At 35.5% G+C, this 20,704-nt stretch overlaps 1 protein-coding gene and 1 long non-coding RNA gene across 3 annotated transcripts; both read right to left on the reverse strand.

Moving 5' to 3' along the window:
• Positions 1-1,994: 1,994 nt before the first annotated feature.
• Positions 1,995-9,707, reverse strand: LOC129266838 (gamma-secretase subunit PEN-2-like). The gene is made up of 4 exons (XM_054904626.2): positions 9,624-9,707; positions 7,510-7,620; positions 5,208-5,312; positions 1,995-4,196 (listed from the first exon to the last, which is right to left on the reverse strand). The coding sequence occupies exons 2-4, from the start codon at positions 7,568-7,570 to the stop codon at positions 4,057-4,059; spliced, it is 306 nt and encodes a 101-aa protein (XP_054760601.1). The 5' UTR covers positions 7,571-7,620; positions 9,624-9,707; the 3' UTR covers positions 1,995-4,056.
• A 5,592-nt stretch (positions 9,708-15,299) lies between these two features.
• Positions 15,300-19,672, reverse strand: LOC129256212 (uncharacterized). Of its 2 annotated transcripts, none has more exons than XR_010294388.1 (3): positions 19,476-19,672; positions 17,846-18,029; positions 15,300-16,769 (listed from the first exon to the last, which is right to left on the reverse strand). It is a non-coding gene; the product is annotated as an uncharacterized LOC129256212 (long non-coding RNA). The 2 variants fall into 2 exon arrangements; XR_010294389.1 differs by lacking the exon at positions 19,476-19,672 and adding an exon at positions 18,753-18,771.
• Positions 19,673-20,704: the final 1,032 nt, after the last annotated feature.

The following is a 20,704-nucleotide window of genomic DNA, read 5'->3' on the forward strand; positions in this document are numbered from 1 at the left end:
CGAAATATATCATAGCTTGTGTCATAAAGGTGATGAATGCAGCCTTTTAAAAATGAAAAATGGCCGCCATAGTCCCTTATCTTAATATGTAAAATTTGAATGGGGAAAGATAATTTCCACAAAGAAACATATTGCAGCCATTTTGAAATTTAAATATAGCATTTATCACCTAAATAACATAAGAAATGATCTATTTGGTTACAAAATCATATTTTCAGACGATATTTCACTCATACATGCAACACCATTTAGTCAAGCAAAGCCAAATTCTGTTAAAATTATATGTTCCCATTCACAAAGTACATAATAGGCCTACCGTTAGGGCCTGTAGCGGCCAGTTTGACTTTCAAAATACATTATTTATCACCTACCTGGCAGAATGAATGGTATATCTTGTTAGGAATTATGTTTTCAGACAATATTTTACTCTTAAATCACAATTATATGCATGTTATGGTGCTGACTCATGTGATAATTGGTTTCCCAGATCGATTGTACATAATACAGTCAATGTCTTTTGGCGGCCATTTTGAAAGTCAAAATACAATATTTAACACAAATATGAAACCCGATTAATATATTTCGTTGCAAATTATATTTGAAGACAGTATTCCACTAACCACAAAAAAATACGTTTTAGTGCTCACCTTGTGATTGTTTTTGTCCTCTCTCACATCGTAGATCATAATTTTAGGGCCTTTGGCGGTCATATTAAATATCAAAATACAGGGTTTATCACATACATGGCATGTTAAATAATAAATTTTAACAATAATGTTTTTAGTCAGTATTCCACTCGTTTATCTCAACAAAATGCATTTTAGTGCTCACTCTTGTGATTTTTTTGTGTCACCATTCACATCGTACATAATAGTGTTAGGGCTTTTGAAGGCCATTTTGAATATCAAAATACAGGATTTATCACATAACTGACATAACAAATGATATATATCGTTAGCAATCATGTTTACAGACATTGCTTCACTCATAGATCATAATTACTTGCATTTCAGTGCTCAATTTTGTAAAAATTAATTTTCCCCATTCATATTGTACAGGGGTCTATGATGGCGGCCATTTTGATATCAAGAAAATAAATATTTTGACAAAAATCATTTTTTCAGATATTATTTCACTCCGGCAGCACAATTGCATGTACTTTAAAGCCAATGTGTGGACAATTTTATGATTTTCAAGGGTAATTTGAATATTTTGGCGGCCATATTGGATTTTGCCAATTTGCAGAAAATGCTCAAGGTTACACGAGTGGCATCATTCAGATTCGGAATCAGCACCCTCGAATTGACAAGAAACCATATAAAAACATTGTATATATAAAAAAACAAGGTTTGACCCCTTCTATCCTGGACTATTCTTCTCTCATCTCCTTTCTCCATCTTTATTCGTTAATGACCATTCCATGACCCTGTCTACGCCGCTCTCTCTCTCTCCTGTACTTCTTTTGAACACGGTTTCATTCATTTCCCTCGCGGCAACCCCGTTCTTATCAATGGGCTTGAGTCGCAGCCCCCCCCCCCCTCTTTCCATCTCTTTTTTCTCTATCTCTCTTTCTCCCTAACCCTCTCCCCCTTTCACTGCCCGTCTTTCCGTCTATCCATACTTTTCATTGTCAGTCTCCCCCCTCTCTCTCCCTCTTGGTATCTGTCTCGCTGTCGGCCTCTAGTCTGCAGGCACAGACCCTGATTGAAACTTTGGTCAGCAAGTGTGTCTCCACGCAAAGACTGGCACATACGCAACTTGCTGTTTCAATTCAGGAGCGAGAGCGCTTTCAGTACACAATGCATGAGTAGGCTGCACATTCAGACCCTTAACTCGAGTGAAGGGTTTACACAGCAGACTAGTCGGCCTCTTTCTCTTCCACACTCTCCTTATTTACAATGTACTTCCTTTCTACTCAACAAAATCTTCGAAGATGTTGAATATGCACAATTTCATCAGAACTAAAAAAATAAAAGAGTATGATGCAGAACAAATCACATGATAAATCGGGTTCATACTTTTTAATGTCCTTAGCAATAACAATACAAATATTCTACCTCCGATTCAGGGATATAACATTAGCAACAATGTACATTGTATCAAATTAATCAACTCACATGCATCTCTGCTCACAATGATCAAATAATAAATATTCAATAATGGCCATATAAAAATTGTTACCTTTGTGACATGATATCTTTAAAGTCTTTTTTAAGTAGCAGTTTATTTCATATCTTTTTTTCTAATAAAGATACATGTAAAATTTAGTAGAAAATTGATCAATATGTCCTTCGCATTGCCAATTTAAAGAATTATTAATCATTAATCGGACAAAATATACTGGTGCAAAATAAAATCGGGCAGTTTGTATTACATCTGATTTTCTTTGACGCTTTCTTCTTTCATTATTCGGAAAAGGAGATTTCCATGTTCTTTGAGAAATTAAAAAAGTACATACAGGTAGATATTGCACTGTTGATCTGACAAGTCTATTCATCATTTCTTTCTAAGGGTAAAGTCCACCCAGAAAAATCGGATGTAAAATAAGACAGTTATGACATTTTTAATTTTCGCTTATTTTTCACAAAACAGTTATATGCACAACACGATGACATGCAAATGAGAGTCAATGATGTCCATCACTCACTTTTTATTTTGTTTTTTACTGTTTGAATAATACAATATTTCATTTTTTTCCAATTTCACATTAAGGACAAACTTACAATGTAAATGAACCATAAAATGTTATAACAATGGTAATACTACATGTTCAGGGAGGAATAAAGCTTTGTTTCACAGGACAAAAAGGAGAAAATTCGAATATTCCCTATTTCATATAATAAAATACAAAAGAAATAGTGAGTGATGTCATCAGTCCCTTCAATTAAAGAAATTAAGCGAAACTTTAAAATGGCATAAGTTTTTTATTTTACATCCGATTTTGATGAAATTTTCAATGTTATGCTTGTTGGATTTTTTCTTTTTATTCAAATAAACTTTTTGTTGGTGTGGACTTGTCCTTTAAGTAACTACCTATATCAAATATACATAAATAAGCAACATACACGTTTACAGACGTATACATACATGTATGATTGGTCCAATGGTGCTTCTTGGTCGCTGCCTCCCCCCCCCCCCATGAAAAGGTAGGGAGGAAGAAGAGAAAAGACGATTACCCCCAAAACAGGCTTAGGTCATGTAGCTTGAAATTTCCTGTTATTCAACTAATAAAAAAACAAATGTAACCTCCAATCTCCCCCCCCCCCCCCACAAATTACCATGGTGCTACCACTGTTTATGTACAAGCTAGTCAATTGAAGTGTCTGACTTGAATTTCAAATCAACAAATCATCGCACTCTAAAAATCTGAACAAATGTGAATGTTGTATAAAATCTGGAGTATAGTATGCAAAACTTTGTAGCCCCTCTCCCCAATAAAAAGATTCAAAGAAATATAAGCTTAATGGTAAAAAATTGTGACAGATGTTATAGCATCTGTCTCTTTTTCATTGAACCTTTGATCAACCATGTTAAAGGATTTGATTGAATTTATCTTATATCCTTTGATTCCATACAATGAGTGAAAATCAAGCACCAGTCTATCCATGCTGGCTGCTATTTAACTGGTAAATGTTCATGTCTTGGTACACCTGTGCTATGGCCTCCCTTTGAGTATAATTAATAAAATCTATCACCAGTCTATCCAAGCTGGCTGGTGTTTGACTGGTAACTGTTCATATCTTAGTACACCTTTGCTATGGACTCCCTCTATGCATGTGGAATGAAAATCTGTCACCAGTCTATGCACATGTAGGCTGGTGTATGACTGGTAAATGTTCATATCTTGGTACACGATGCTATGGCCTCCCTCTGGGTATAATTAATAAAATCTATCACCCGTCTATCCATACTGATTGATGTTTGACTGGTAAATGTTCTTGTCTTGGTACACCTGTGCTATGGCCTCCCTCTGGGTTAATGAATGAAATCTACCACCAGTCTATCCAAGATGGCTTGTGTTTGACTGGTAAATGTTCATATCTTGGTACATGGATGCTATGGCCTCCCTCTGGGTATAATGAATGATAACCTATCACCAGTCTCTCCCCACTCAGCTCTCTTGACTTGATAAACAGTAATCCATGCTATCAATGCTGTGGTCCACACCAAACATCCTACCAAGGACCAGGTCACATCTGAGAACAAAAACATTGAAAAATAAATACTTAAGATACAGGGTTTTAATAATAATAATAATAATAATAATGATAATAATAATAATCATAATAATAATAATAATAATAATAATTCATTATTTTCAGAAAATATTGTTGAAATCGATTACAATTATTAAAAAAAATTGGAGCATAAATGTATATATACCTTCTTTTCTACCATATTGTTTGCCATTTATTTATAGCTCATCATTTTCAAGCTTTTTTCACTCGGCATTTCTATTGTGATTTCATCTTTTGGTTATTTTCACTAGGAAAAATAACAAAAACAAATCTGAAAAGTATAATGATGATGATGATAATAATAATATTCCACTATCAATATCTCTGCCAACATCAATGGAACCATATGTTTATGGCCTTTGAAATGAGTCTCAGGCATAGCCAATGGCATTTGGCCTGTGTGTTATTATTCTATACCTGAGCAAAAAATACACATTATTATTATCTGTGTACATACATGCACATGTAGTATGTACTGTACTTTTCCCAGAATGACCCCAAAACACTTACAAATACAACAAGAAAAAGAATATCTTAAAGGGGAAGTTCACCCTCACAAAAAGTTTATTACAAAAATAGCAGAAAAAATATAGGTGAAGGTGTGAGGAAAATTAATCAAAGAATAAAAAAGTGATAGAATTTTAATTATTTGATTCCAGCCAATTATTTGATGAAATTGATTATTCATAAGACAGTTTATTGTAAATTTAACGATATATGCCTATTATCATGACTATGTTGGTATCTTAATGTAATTGTGAATAATTCAGCCACTGGCTACGAGATACAACTTGAAATAAACCATAAATCATAATAATAATATCACAATTTTATTTAAAAATATATTTTGCCATGTTATTAGAAATGTTGACTGATTGTATTTCCAAAAGACCAAAAACTAGTCAACCAGTCACCATGTTTTGGTTCAGTAGGCTTTACTTGGCTCTTACAAGATGTAACATGACTTACATGTGCGTATTTTCTTTTGTTGTTCAAAGGCCGAGCGGAAGAATGCTTCCCTGAAAAACCAAACTGTGTTCACCAACCAGAGAAATGGGAGAGCAAATATTCCACCTGCATCAAATAAATCAAACAAAAAGAAAATTACTTTTCAGAAGAGACATACTTGAATAGATCTGTCAATAGATATAAAATGTGTACTGTCAAATTGATTTTGGTAAAATTTGGGTAATTCACAGCTAGTATTCATGATCATACGACATGATTTTGAAAAGAGGAAAATAAACAAACCATTATATTTTGAAAATACATTTATATTATGGGTCAGAGATTATTGTGGGCAAAATTTTTGGAATAAAAACTCATTTAATGATTTTTCATGGTAACCAAATAAACAGATAAATCCTTACAAATTTTGGATTTCTAACAGAATTTGTAATTAAATGATTAATGTTCAGATTTATGGGTTTGTTCTAGTAATAAAAAGATTGCCAACATTATCAGCTTACAACACCAAAAAGGTCAAAATTAACAGAGTACTATTCATCTGCACTAGAGAAATGATGATAATCATAAATACCGGTACATACATGTATCAGCATGCAAAAATTTCTCCACAATGAAGTATTGCATTTTTGGAGCAGTGGTGTAGTTTATTCATTTATTTTTCTAATTTCATTTTTTTAATACTAAAATCAAACAAGCCTTAAAGGAGAACTATATTGATTATGAATGTGGTCTTATTATATGTCAATGGAAAGGTAATGATGTGGGGATTATCAGTGGGCCTTCAAAAATAACGAAAATAATACATAAGGTGAAAATCGCCGATTAAAAAACGCTCAAAATGCCTCTCCGAAATATGCCTCGCATCGGTCTCTGAATTGACTTGAATTTGATGACGTCACTTTCTGTACGAGATGCGTGATTGGCTCTCCCACGTGAAGCTCCACTTGCATGCAAAACCTGTTGCGAGGGTACGTTTTCTCCACACTGTCACTGAATACTTCGATCACGAAATGAAAGAAAACCCAGAATTTTATCTAGATTTGGATTTTCAAATGGATGATTTTGAAGAAGAAGATAATTATTTATCTATAAAAAAATATAGTAACATCTCGTATTATTTTTTAAATTACGATAAAACCTTTTAAAAGCTTGTATATGTGATCGTAATCAAAATCACAAACATGCCGTATTGCTTGCTCGCCTTGGCTGAGAGAGAAGATCTATGCACGTGTTGCACAGCTCTCAATCAAGCTACGCATGTTGGGGATCTTTTACATCTAATTTTAATTTACCTCAACGTTTTCCTTCAAAAAAGTTTTATCGTAATTTAAAAATTATACGAGATGTTACTATATTTTTATATAGATAAATAATTCCCAGAGTTTCGTAATTTTGTCAAATTAATGAGATAAAAATTACATCTAACAGAACGAGTGACAATCTACCCCAGCCACAATGAAGTTTATCATCGGTGCATATCGTCTGCTGCTATTCGTTGAGTTGATTTGCCTTCAGGTTCGGATTACATTCACTTATTTGTAAGTACAGTTTTATCATTATTTTCCTTCTTCATAGTCACATAAGTAAGAGACTCTGTCTGGACAGTGTGGTAATAAGTCATTTTCGTGAATTCAATTTGGCACGCGCGTTATAGCTAGCACTTAGCAGCTGCATGAGTTGGTAGCGAATCGGCATGTGATCGTGTTGCAAGTTGAATTGTCCGACTCCTCATCATCGATTCCCCCAATTTACCCCCAACTACGTCACTTTGTTGTTTACTTTATCATCATTCTCTTCATCTTCAAAATCATCAATTTGAAAATCCAAATCTAGATAAAATTCTGGGTTTTCTTTCATTTCGTGATCGAAGTATTCAGTGACAATGTGGAGAAAACGTACCCTCGCAACAGGTTTTGCATGCAAGTGGAGCTTCACGTGGGAGAGCCAATCACGCCTCTCGTACAGAAAGTGACGTCATAAAAAATCCCCAATTTCGCGGACGTAATTCTGCGTGTTTGAAGCATTCAGAGAGAGAACTTTAAACTATCAATTAACTGAGTTCCATCGGTCTCCATGATAAATGATGTACACCATCATGTTCTCCTTATTTTCTCCTTTGATTTGATATATGATTCTCAATTTTTACGATTTTCAATACATTTCTCCTTTAAATCTTTATAAATCTCATTAAATGTTACAGATTCAGATGAGACCAACCTATTCTCAGCCTGGAGTATCACTTTAACTGATAAGAAAATTATGAAAAGGGCTAAGAAATTAAAATAATCAAATGTGATCTTACCAATGAAGTATTTTCTGCAGAGGGAGAGTTTTTCTTCATCTGATACCTTAGATAGATTCATGATGAAACTGATCAAAGTGGCTTAGGAGCTTGCAAATTTTGAAAATATATCTGGAAGAGACAAAGATTTTCAAAACATTGTATTGTAGAAAACATACACGTAATATAACTCAAGAATAGTGATTTAATGGTTCTCGTTCAAGGGGAAAACAGAAGAATAAGCATCCAGATGACAGACTTTTAAGCTGTCTATGGAAGTTACCTATTTGTTTGTACATTACAGATATTTCTTCTTTTCTTCCACCATGTCAGAGAGAATTATTTCAAAAATATGATTTTAATTGATTAATTAGACCTCACAACCGACTCTTTATACACCTGACTCTTTATTTGAAAAAAAATCAACACTTTTAATTAGAAAGAGTTTTCCTTTTGAATTTCAATGTTTATGAAGACACTGTAATTGATTGCAAATGCGATGGCCCGCTAAAATCAGCTAATTACAGCTGCCACGGTAAATGGTGGTGAGTCATACCCCATCTTTTCTAAATCCTTTTTTTTTTAATTATTCGGAAAGTATTTATTTAAAGAAAAAATGAAAAGTAAACAGATTAAAGTGATACTTTTTTTGTTGTTGCATGAATACCGGCTGGATTCATGATAGGGAAAGTGGAAATTTTGCCCAACTGATATACGTAAACGTGATTTTGACATAATCAAGGCACACGCCGCGCCCTGGCTCCGTGGAGAGTAAGCACACGTTAGTGAATGATTTTTAGGAGCCTCCTGGCTAGGCTATAATGACAATGTCGGCCTTGGGCTGGGGCCTGGCTGGGCAACCAGGCATAATCTTCCAAACATATGATAGACTGTCGATCTACATGTAGATCTAGCGAGGTAGACCAAAAGCTTCAGTCTCTGTTATTTTGGTTGTTCTGCTAAACTACGTTGGCTCCACTCAGCTCAGTAAAATGTCAGAAATTGTTGAATAAATGATTCTCCAGAAATGACGGTTATTCCTCTCTAACATTGTTATGGAACTTATAAGTCTAACTCTAAAAACTAAGTCAGACAGAAGTATGATTTTAATTCTTTTTTTTTTTTGGTCTTACTTTAGACTTTTTACTAGTCTTTAGTTTAGATCTATTTTTTCATGACTTTAGTCTTTACTTTATCAGTAGAGGCGCATGCCCAATAATTGGAGACTGTCTCCAATGTGGGAGATTATCTCCAATATCAGAGACTTTTTAGTTTTGTAAAGAATTTGGGTATCCAATTTCAGAGACAGTCTCCAGTTTTGGAGTCCAATTTCCTTTGTTTTCATTTGCTGCAAAAGGATTACCTTGGCGGCAAATAAAAATGTGATAAGCAGATTCCTCATGAAAAATTACCCCTTTTCACCGTCTACTTTAAAAATTCACCGTCTACTTTTGTTTTTATAACTAAGGATTTTTGTTGTCAATCACACACAAAACAAATGGGCTTCTGACATCAGTGAGACAAAATTTTGGGTGGAAAAAATCATGCTTTTGTTGGTGTTGTTTCTTTTGTCCTTTTGCAAAGCAAGTCTCCAATGCATGTGGGAGATTGTCTCCCCTATTGGAGAGAGTCTCCCATATTGGCCGTGCGCCTCTACTCACTGTTTATTCAAATATTAGGCTAGGCCAGGCCTAGTTCTTTTTTTTTTTTTAAGTAACAAAGTTTTACCCTTAGTACCAAGATCAGAGTTCCCTTAAAATTTAGTGAGATTAAATTATCCGCGACCTCCGCAAGCCAAAGCCAAAATGCAAATAAATGCAAATCCCCGAAAGGAACTGCGGTGGTAACCGTTAAACGGGACCGGGGATCGAGCTAGTCTGCGCTGCCTGCGCCAGCGGGTCAGACAAGGTCAATACCTCGGTGCCGTCAGCGGTGTCGCGCAGATTTCTGTCGTGCTGATAATTATCCAAATTTACTTCCGGTATTAATGCAGGGAGATAATGGAAGTTTTTGTGGAAATCAGACGGGATTTCGAAGGTATTCAAATAGTAAACAATCCATTTATATATTTTCTATTCAAAATTTATACTTTCACTATATATACAGCGTGATAAAATCGTCGATTCCTACGTTACCTTTTCAGAGACTTGTTAAAAAAATTCCTGTGAGTGAGTGACGACGCCGCAACAAATGTTTATGGAACGCCACTTGCAGTTTAGAAATATCAACAAGCGCAGCTCAACAAGAAACAATTACCCCCCCCCCAAAAAAAAAATGAAATGATAAAAATAACAAGCGACTTCATCCTAAAATAAATTGCCTATATCAAAATAAACTCAAGAAAAGGCAAGTGCACTGTGGAAGCAGCACGGCACCATTAGCAAAAAAAAAAACAATAACTCAGAACAAATTAACAACAAGTAAGGAAGAAAAGTAAAGCAAGCCAAACTAATGTACAGTAGAAGCCTCCAGAGGGTACATTGAACCCCCCCTTAATACTATTTCTTGAAAATGATTAATTCGGTAGGCACACTAGGCCTATATATTTTCCAAGATGTGAGACAGTATAGTTTGGATAAACCATTCTTGGATTGCTTGAGCAAACATGTTGATATGATAGATAGAGAAAAATCAAACAATCAGAATTCTGAAACTTTCATCGAAATAGGATGTAAAATAAAGCAGTTATGACATGTTTTCGCAAAATATTTATGCACACTACGGGTGATGAGAGTCGATTGTGTCACACTCTCGCCTATAGAAGTTCTGGGGCCTCTTGCATAAAACCTCTTAAAACTCTCGTAAAAACTGAAAACTAAGGTTAGTCTGATTTCTGCCATTGATTTTAACACAGGGCAAAAACTCCGGTAAAAACAACCTGAGTTTTCTCAGGTAAAAAGTTTTATGCAACGGGCCCCTTAAATGTATGAATGCTCATTAAATGTCAAGCCTAAATCTTTGTAGATTTAGCAATAAGATCAAGTTTTTCATAAAATGAATCACACGTGTACTCTTAGAAAGTTGGGATCCCTTTTGTCCCGTGAACCTTTATAGGATCTTCAAAGAAACACGTTATTAAACGTAAAAGTTTAGAAACGTTTTATGTTTCTACAAGAGCTAGACTCTTACACATATGGGGTTCTTGATAGTGTGAAGAACAAAAATACAAAAAAATGCGAGGGATTTTAATAACATGTACGATGACAGTAACACAGGTGATATGAACAACCTTAAAGGGTTCATTAGAACAAAAAAATAATATTAAGAAGAATAATAATTAAAAAAACCCGATTAGAATCAGGCTCAGAACCATTTTATGTTATTGAAGAACCTAAACACGCACAGCAAAAACTGTGGTGTTAACCGGTGTGCATAGAGGACCACACCAGTTATTTTACACCGGTGTTGAATTGGTGGTGTTAGTTTTACACCTATAGGTGTCATTACAACACATTTGGTTGTTACATTTACACGCTTTGGTGTTATTTTTAATCTCTAGGGTGTAATTTTAACACCTCGGGTGTGGTCCTCTATTAACACCAACTGGTGTCAGTTTTAACACCGCAGTTTTTACAGTGCGGGACAACAGTTCTGATCAACATTTTTGTAATAGTGCGAAAAAAAAAACAATACCACATTATAGAATCAAGTCTTGGTCCACATGTAATGAGGAAAAAATATAGTTATATAACAAACAAATTGTGAGTGGATGACGTCATAGTGACATCTTACATAGCTGCGACCAGGATGCGTATAGTTTTTGTGAGATATATATTAAACACCATGACTCTTTTTAGTTTACATCAGTCTGAATTTTATGCTCATGATGCAGTGTTTATGCTCATCTGATTAAATTTTCTTTAAAGGACAAGTCCACCACAACAAAAAATGAGTTGAATGAAAAGAGAAAACTTTGATCAAACAAGCACAACACTGAAAATTGGATGTAAATCATATGATATATATTTTTTTTAAATTTCACAAAATAGTAATATGCACATCCGGTATATGCAAATGAGGAACCGATAACGTACATCACTCACTCACTGTTCCTTTTTTATTTCATTATATGAAATATGAAGAATTGAATTTTCTCCTTCTTGTCCTGTGAAACATAATAATAATTTTATTTCAAGACTGTTCGCAGCAAAAGCTGAATTGTACAGAACTTTTACATAAAAAACAACATAAAACATAATAGTATCAAAATAGAATTATACAAATACACAAAGCATGAACAAATATACAATCCTGAATACTTTGGGGGTTTTATGTGAATCAACAGAATATTTTCAAACACTGGCGTAAATCCGTGTTGATGGGTGGGGGGGATGACTGAAATATTTTGGCTTTTTTTGCAATCATGTTTTTAGATATGCAAGGAATTGTCATTGATATGTCCACAGTGGCGTACCGTGGGTCACGGCATTGGGGGGGGGGGGGGGGCACCAGCAAAAATTTTGAATGACTGAGTGAGTGACCTAATAGAGACATTTTAAGGACAATGTCATTAAACGGATATGTATCTCACTCATCAAATAATGCGAGCGCGAAGCGCGAGCTGAAATTTTTTTTATATTCACACCTCAAAAGGGACATTATAATCAAATTTGTGTAATCATGATAGGTACCTGTCTCGCTTAACAATGCGAGCGCGAAGCGCGAGCTGAAAACTTAGATAATTCAGACCTGAAGTGGGGCATTCTAAGTTTTCTTTGTAGGAATTAACCAGGACCATACGTATTTCATTAACCAAATGGTGCGAGCGCGAAGCGCGAGCTGAAAATTTTTGATATTCAGATCAGAAGAAGGGACATTTTAAGGACTGATTTTAGGAATTCATGAAGAGTAGACATATCTCACCAATCCATGAAAAATGCGAACGTAATCACGGACAGGAAATGTTTCATATATACGAAGACCTTAATATGGGGCAATCACTTTTGAGTCATGAAAAAAAAGCATATGTCACTACATAAAACAATGATAACTCAAGTGCTAGGAAATATATTTGGTTTATATTGACTTGAAAACGGGATGTTTTGGTACAACAGGATTATATATCTCGTTAAACAGACAATGCGAGCACCAGGAACAATTGAGACGTAGGCCCTGGGCAAATTATGTTTCATAAAGATATGATAAAAATGTTTCTTATGTAATGTAACTTAACATAATTATAATATAATTTAACATTATAATGAATAATATTTTCTTCTTTCCCACTACGTTTCTCTTCCTTTCTCCCTCTTTTCTCCTTTTCCCCCTTTCCCCGTTTTTTTTTTTGGTCAGCCGATGGGGGGGATGTGCCCCCCATGTCCCCCGTAGTTACGCCACTGTATGTCCATATGGCAAATACCCCTCCAATATTATTATCTTTTTTACCCAATGATGGAGATTACATTCAAAATTTTTTGACATTCCATCTTAATCCCTTCCCAAAGACCCCAACATTGATGAATTGGAAGTATTTCGTTTGGAAATGGTGAACTGGCTCTTTCTTTGCATTTTATGATTCAATGATATTATTTTATTTGTTAAGCGGTATTTTTGGAAGAATTTTCACCAATAAAACAATTATCTCTTGTGATTTTTTTTTCATTTCTTTCGTAAAAAGTGGGGGGGGGGGGTGTTTGTACAGGCCATCCCCCCCTCCTCGAAAAGTGGGGGGATATATCCCCCCCATCCCCCCGGGATTTACGCCAGTGTTTTCAAATATAAGTAATTGCAGAAGTTTCAAAATTTGCTTAAGATATATACGAGAAAGCGGAATGGAAGGATTTATCCCTGATAGCAGAAACTGGTAAAAATGACGTCATAATTACGTCAGTTTAACGACGAGTGTCACGTCATTTTGACGTCGTAACATGACGTCTTATTGACGGGATCTTGCACCCGCGAATAACGTCATTATGACGTCGTATATTGACGTCATTATGACGTCTCCAAGAGTGACTACGACGTCTTAATGACGTCTTAGCAACGTTTTTACAACGTTTTCCTGACCAGTATCAAGGGTCAGATTGACGTCGTGTATTGACGTGATTATGACGTCTTCGAGAGTCAACAACGACGTCTTAATGACATCCGTGCAACGTGTTCCTGACCGGTTTTAGACGTCATATTGATGTAATTATGACGTCTTTAAAAGTCATCTACGACGTCTTAATGACAACTTTGCGACGTATTCCTGACCAGTTTCAGACGTCATATTGATGTAATTATGACGTCTTTATAAGTCAACTACGACGTCTGAATGACGACTTTGCAACATATTGCTGACTAGTAATAGACGTCATATTGACGTCGCATATTGAAATGAATATGACGTCTTTTGGAGTCAACTATATCTTAACGTATTCTGACGTGATAATGACCTAAACATTAAATTCTACATGCAATGTACATACACACATCACTTCAAAGACCTTGTCATTTAGGATTATCTATATTTGGTGAATACTGAGGTGGTCTGACAATGTCCAGCATTCCCAGTAACAATATAATGATCCTCCATGCCCGGGCCTTGCATAACTTGTCTCGGTCTCAAGAACATGACCCCCCCCCCCGAAAAAGAATATATACAAAAATGGAAAACGAAATCAAATACATGTACGCATTTCAATTACGAAATCGTGGCAAATATTCTATTAATAAATAAAAGTTGCATAACATATTACCAGCAAAAAAAAAAGGAATACAAAATGTTGAAAACTCTAAATAGATTGAAAAAAAAAAAACTTTTCTATGAAAATGCAGTATTACTATTAGGGTCAAAGGAATGAAATTACAATGTTTGTTATACCAATACATACAATTGTACATGTATGAATACACATTAATACATAACAGAGGCATAATGAATAATGATCTCCAAGAATAAAGCTTTTTCGTTGAAATTGTAATTAAATATACCTTCAACTTTAGACAACTATGTAATGTAGGTAAAAATATACTGTATGTAAAAAAAAAATACCCGAGTTGGAATAGTTTCAGGATTTATGGAAGCTCGCATTTGGGTGAAAGAATCATACATGTACATTAATTCTTATGAAATGTTTGGGTTGTATTACACTATCACTTAGGGCCAGGGGTAAAAGACAGTAGTTGCAGCAAACAATTATTTCTTCGGAAAGTCTTTTAAATTAAGGTTAATTGTCAAAATATTGTACATAATCTAGATCTGGGCCCTGTCTTACAAAGAGTTACGATTGATCCGATCAATCATAACTCTATGGAAATCCATCAGTGTCATAATTTTTTTCTACGAAAAATTTGCACAATGTCCTCACTCCTTTGTATGCAAAGAGAAACGCAGCGAATTTTTGAGAAAACAATGAATGCATGAACATACATCATAGCTAGAAAATATTTTGAACAAACATGCTTAATAGATGTTAACGTTGCTGACCGTCCATAGTTGCTATTGATCGGATCAATCATAACTCTTTGTAAGACGGGGCCCTGGTAAATTAATGTAAACTTGTATCTTTGTAAAATCATGAATTTTGATCTTAAAATCAATAATTCTGATGATCACTAACACAGAAAAGCATATGTGGGACAGGACAGTGTATTGTGATTGATTTGAAAAATACCCAACATTTGATAGAATTACATGCTTATTTTGCTCATTTCTCAGCAATTACACATTTTCTTCCCGAGCTTTTTGGCACACATCTTTTATATATACATACACTTTGCTGGTAATTCTGTTGGATTTTGTTCGAACTCATTTTAAGATAGTTACTACTAGAGGTGCGCTATGAACTTAAGGCAACTATGTAATGTAGGAAAAAATATACTGTATGTAAAAAAAAAAATACCTGAGTTGCAAAGTTTTCAGGATTTATGGAAGCTTGCATTTGGGTGAAAGAATCATGCATCAATAAGTCTGATGAAAATAGTTTGTGGAACTGTTGTATTACACTATCACTTAGAAGGAAAAGACAGTAGTTGCAGCAAACAATTATTTCTTGAGAAAATCTATAAAATCAAAGTTAATTGTCATTATATTGTACATAATCTACATCTGGTACATTAATGTAAACTTGTATCTTTGTAAAATCATGAATTTTTAAACTTAAAATCGATAATTCTGATGATCGCTGTAAACACAGAAAAGCATATGTGGGACAGTGTATTATAATCGATTAGAAAAATACCTGACATTTTATAGAATTACATGCTTATTTTGCTCATTTCTCAGCAATTACGCATTTTCTTCCCTACATGTAGCTACGTAGGCTTTTTATGTGAGCTGAGAGATTTCATACCAGAATTCCTTTGCTTGATAAAGTTCTTATGATAGTCTGTGTATCAGCATAGCATGTGTTCAGTGTTTTGAACCCACTGGAGATTGTGCATCATATCTTTATGTATGGAAGTCATTTTGCGTCTGCGGTCTCCATGGTTTTTTCAGGATCTATGTGTTGACTAGACCAGTCCCATATTGATATTTTCGTGCTGTGTCACTTTGGAAGGCCGTCTCTAATTTGTTGACTGGTGAGTTGGCAGATGCACAGCCCATCCCACTTTTCAATTATATCATTACGTAATCTCTAACATGTCTAAGATATCCACCAGATCAAGAGGCCGCTTGCACTCGGCTAACGCATGTACACAATCCTCTGCTTCATCATTAACTGGATCTAAACAAAGCCCAGCATACCTAGATCATATTGATACAGTCGTTCAAAGAGCGGTGGCCGTGGCAATGGAACGCGAGAGACAAAAACTCAATGATGACATGGATAAGCGTGAAAATAAATTGCGTGAAATTCTTGATGAAAAGCTCACTAGTCTACACGTTCTTGAAATATCTATCGATACTAAATTGAAGCAACTCCGTGATTTTGAAAAATCGGTTTCTGATAACATGACTAACACCATAATGCTTTGTCAAATAGGCTTGACCACATCGAGCAGTACTCCTGTCGCAATAATATCTGTATCCGTATGAGATTGTTCGAAATGTAGCAAAGCAGATTGGTATCGATCTTACTCCATGTGACATTGATCGATCCCATCACCTTTGCCGACCAACTAGCAGTCATGATGTTCAACCCAAAGGATCATACCCCGGCGTGGCCCTGTAATGCCAACTTAGCAGCTCCACCAATCAATGTGAAATTCACTTCATACAGGCCGAAACAAACGATGATGAAAAATAGAGGAAAATGAAAATGCTCAGGAACAGATGACTGGGTGCAGGCAGGCAAGGCAGTTCAGGTGGGATGAAAATTTATTGGCAGGACACCTTCCGTTTCAAATTACAGCATCTGCAAAAATAATAGAAGAGGAGAAACATAAAAACTTTTTCTACATAAACTATTTATTAATCTTCATTAAAAACTAGATGGTTTCAATATTAATTTCCAATTTATTTTAAATGATTAAAAAACGATGTGGGGTTTGTTACATATTTTATACTTCAAATATTAACATGTTAAGTCAAGTCGGGGGGGGGGGGGCATGATGCCCTCAAGACCTTTAACCATCTCTGTATAAGGAAGGAAATTTTAGAATCAATTTATTTGACACATAAAACATATTGTTTTTTTATAATTACAATTTTAATTCATGCCTTTTTTATGTGTTTTAAATGGTTATGGGGTAACCAGGACTGTCAGGACCGAGAATTCGAACTTCGAGGCTGAAATACAGCCATTCCCTATGCCTGATTTGGCTTAAATTCAGGTCAAGGATCAATTAATTATATATTTTGCAAAAAAAATCTGACAAAGTTTGAGGTGGAATTAGTTTTCTGGCATCGCGAGATCGACCAATGCAAAATTTTATTAGCGCCAATTTACCATCTAAACTTGTCATTGAAATTAGAACGTCCAAACCGATCTAGTACCAGTACTAGCACAATGAATCAATCAGCTATGCATGTGCACCAATTCTGTATTTCTTGCATACGTACGTCACTCGAGTTAACGTTCATGTCATTGCGTTATATAGCGTGGGAATTGTACGAAAGTGATCCTTCAAAATTTTTACCTTCCAACAATTAACATTTTTTAAGCCTTTGTATGCATTTAGAGTACAAAAGCTTACAAATTGGACAAATTAAATGTTTGCCCCAAAATTATTGTGGGAAGGGTGGATTTTCTAGGGAAATCCATCTTAGTGTACAAAGTTCTACAGGCAACAGAGACTTGTCTAGGCTCCGTGAATGAAAATACAATGAAAAAATATCACAGAGTCCTCGAAGTACAGTCAGGACCATTAACAGATTATAAGGTGCCCCGAGTTTGTGCACACCCAAATCTGCGTGATTCTGATAATAGAGATTCCCAATGATCCCCCCCCCAAAAAAAGGCTTTACATCTGAAATAGCCTTCTAACTTACCTACTGCCCGATGCCTCCTATCATGTAGGGCAGCAACGAAGGATCTCCACTCCTGGCATCCAGCGATTCTGGGCCTTCTTCTGGAAACTCCCCCAGGCCAGGTCATATTCACTGACTTCATCTCCTCCTCAACTCCTCATGTGTGACACCGAGACAGGTGGTTTTGTGTCTCCCTCTCTTTCTCCTGAAATGTCAAACAGATCTATTCATTAAAAATCTTACTCTAAATGGTGCTTTTGGTAGAAAAATAATGAATATAGGGCATTTCATGTGACGGCCTTAACCCTTATTAAACTGGGGGGGGGGGTCAATTTGACCCCCCCCTCAACAAATTTCATCACTACGCTGTCGCGCAAAAATTTTTGATCGCGCCGCTCACTGACTTTTTACTTTCAAGTCTCGCGCAAATTTTGAGACCAAATTTGTGACGCCCGGGTACGCGGTTACGACATTACGCAACATTATGTAAGTGCATGTCAGACCCAAAATTGCTCATAAACATGATTTCATGTACAAATCCAATGCAAATTGTGTATTTAGCCAAAATTCATAAATTTATCATTATTTCTACTTTTACTGATTAAACTTAATTAATTTTGCCTTGTTTATGATTAGAATTAAGTCTAGAACGATTTCCATCGAAAATACAATAAAAAACAAAATGTAAAAAAACAAAGAAATACATGAATTAAAAAATAAAAATAAAATACATAAGAAATCGGTCTTGGTACCAGATTTTTTTTCATTTACAATTGTTAGGAATGCTATAAAGAATATTTTCACCCAAAAAATAGCATTCTAGGAGCTTTATTTAGTGAATCAGAGCAAAAAGTATGATTTCATGAATAAATTAGCATAAATAATTAATTCATATAAAATAAAAAAATATGAATTCAGTGAAATTTACCAATGCAACTACGTAGATTACGTCATTCTCTACCATCATGCAAATTTTCGTTGTGATCGTGCAATCCACGGCAGAGATCTTATAGGGGGGGGGGCAATAATACCCCCCCCCCCCCCCCGGGAATGACAAGAATCAAAATACCCCGGTAGATTTAGGATTTAAAAAATTGTCAGTACGGTATATCATCGAGAATCTACATTACATGTAGATCTGGTACAGTTACATAAACTGAACTTTGTGAAATCTTGAAATCTACACTGAAAAATGTTCAAACTGAAGATCACCAACACAGATAAGAAGAGCACGTGGGACAGTTATTATTGCTCTGATTAATGTCGGCCCGACGCTTGCCTTGGCTCGAGTTGACCCGAATCCTGTGCTTTTTTTGCTTATTTCGCAGCAATTACACAATTTCTTCCAGAATCCTTTGGCACATACGGTATATTATTTATAAATATAGACAGACACTTTGGTGGTCATTTCATTGGATTCTGTACGAACTCATTTTGATATCGTTACCACAACTGGCATTTACCTTAAGTTAAAGTGTGCACTGTGTCTGTGCAGACTTGGGCCCTGAGCCCACCAGCGCAGTCTGTCCTATTCAGCATGCCGGCGCTCGGGGCAGCCACCCCGGCCGGGCAGTGTCAGTGCACGAAATCTAAAGCCAAAGGCAAGCCGCGCTCCGAAAAGAAAATATTAGAAGATGGTTATCTAACTTACTGTTTGGTCTCCTGCGAATGCCTTCGAGTCGTTATCCAAATCTGAACCGTGTTCTTAAAGTAGTAGAACTATTATTAACGGCCATCTTCGTCGCACTTAATTCTCGATCCAAAATTAGGCTGCAACATTTAACGGCGAAAAACGGGCGCATTCCTTTTTCAAATTAAATGGTTGCGACTACAGCGCCAGTTGCATATGTTGCATGCAGTGCAGCGCGCATGCGCAGGCTCGACGCCCGACGGCGAATTAATTCTGCGGATCATGAATTATTTATAGGGGGTGTGCCCGGGGGGCGTGCATGGGGGGGGGGGGTGAGCTAACTAGATAGGGGGTTTGCATGACACCGGGGCATGACACCACTTGCCAAAAAAAAAGTTTTAAAATAGATACAAACTTCTTTGACATATAAAGCTTCCTCTTAATTGTTTGGTTTGGTTGGCAACCAGTTAAGAAATGATTATTTTTGCCACTGCTTTTGAAATTTTTTTTCTTTGAAGAATTATATACTTAACCTAAAATAAAAAAAAATCTGTACTATTTTCTTTTAGTTTTACTTTTCCTTTTATAAGTAGAAATAGCCTTGCTAACATGGCAAGGTTGAAAAAATGGCAAAATAGTATGTGGCTTTGAAATTAAACTTGTAAATTTCCTCGTCGTTGATTGGTAAAATTTGATGTCATAATCACGTCGTAATGTGGTCATATGAAAACGCAAATTTCTTTGTCGTTGTTTGGTAAATAAATGATGTCATAATCACGTCATAATGTGGTCATATAAAAATGCAAATTCATTTGTTGCAGATTGGTCGATAAATGACGTCGTAATCACGTAATAATCTGGTCATATAAGAAAGCAAATTTACTTGTCGTAAATTGGTCAGTAAATGACGTCGTAATCACGTCATAATCTGGTCATATAAGCGAGCAAATTTACTTGTCTTAAATTGGTCAGTAATTAAATGACGTCGAAATCACGTCATAATCTGGTCAAATAAAAATGCAAATGAAAGTTGCCATTCTAAGTCGTCAAAATGACGTCGTAAGAACGTCATAAATACGACGACATGACGAGTATTACCACTTTACGATCAGTTAATGACGTCATTACGACCGTGTCTGCTATCAGGGATGATGTAAGTGAATTCATTGGATTAGATAAATTTGACTGTAGAGGATATCGAATTAGTGACGTATTCAGAGTATAAGGAGATTGAAAAATGGAAATTATAC

The sequence above is a fragment of the Lytechinus pictus genome, chromosome 8, assembly GCF_037042905.1.
Source record: "Lytechinus pictus isolate F3 Inbred chromosome 8, Lp3.0, whole genome shotgun sequence".
NCBI lineage: Eukaryota > Metazoa > Echinodermata > Echinoidea > Temnopleuroida > Toxopneustidae > Lytechinus > Lytechinus pictus.

Bases quoted from the DNA above. Each gene is read 5' to 3' on its own strand.
- LOC129266838 (XM_054904626.2), bottom strand. From the start codon at position 7,570: ATGAATCTATCTAAGGTATCAGATGAAGAAAAACTCTCCCTCTGCAGA. The intron at 5,313-7,509 runs GTAAGATCACAT...TATTTGATGCAG, and splicing joins CTGCAGAAAATACTTCATTG to GTGGAATATTTGCTCTCCCA. The intron at 4,197-5,207 runs GTAAGTCATGTT...TTTTGTTCTCAG, and splicing joins ACAAAAGAAAATACGCACAT to ATGTGACCTGGTCCTTGGTA.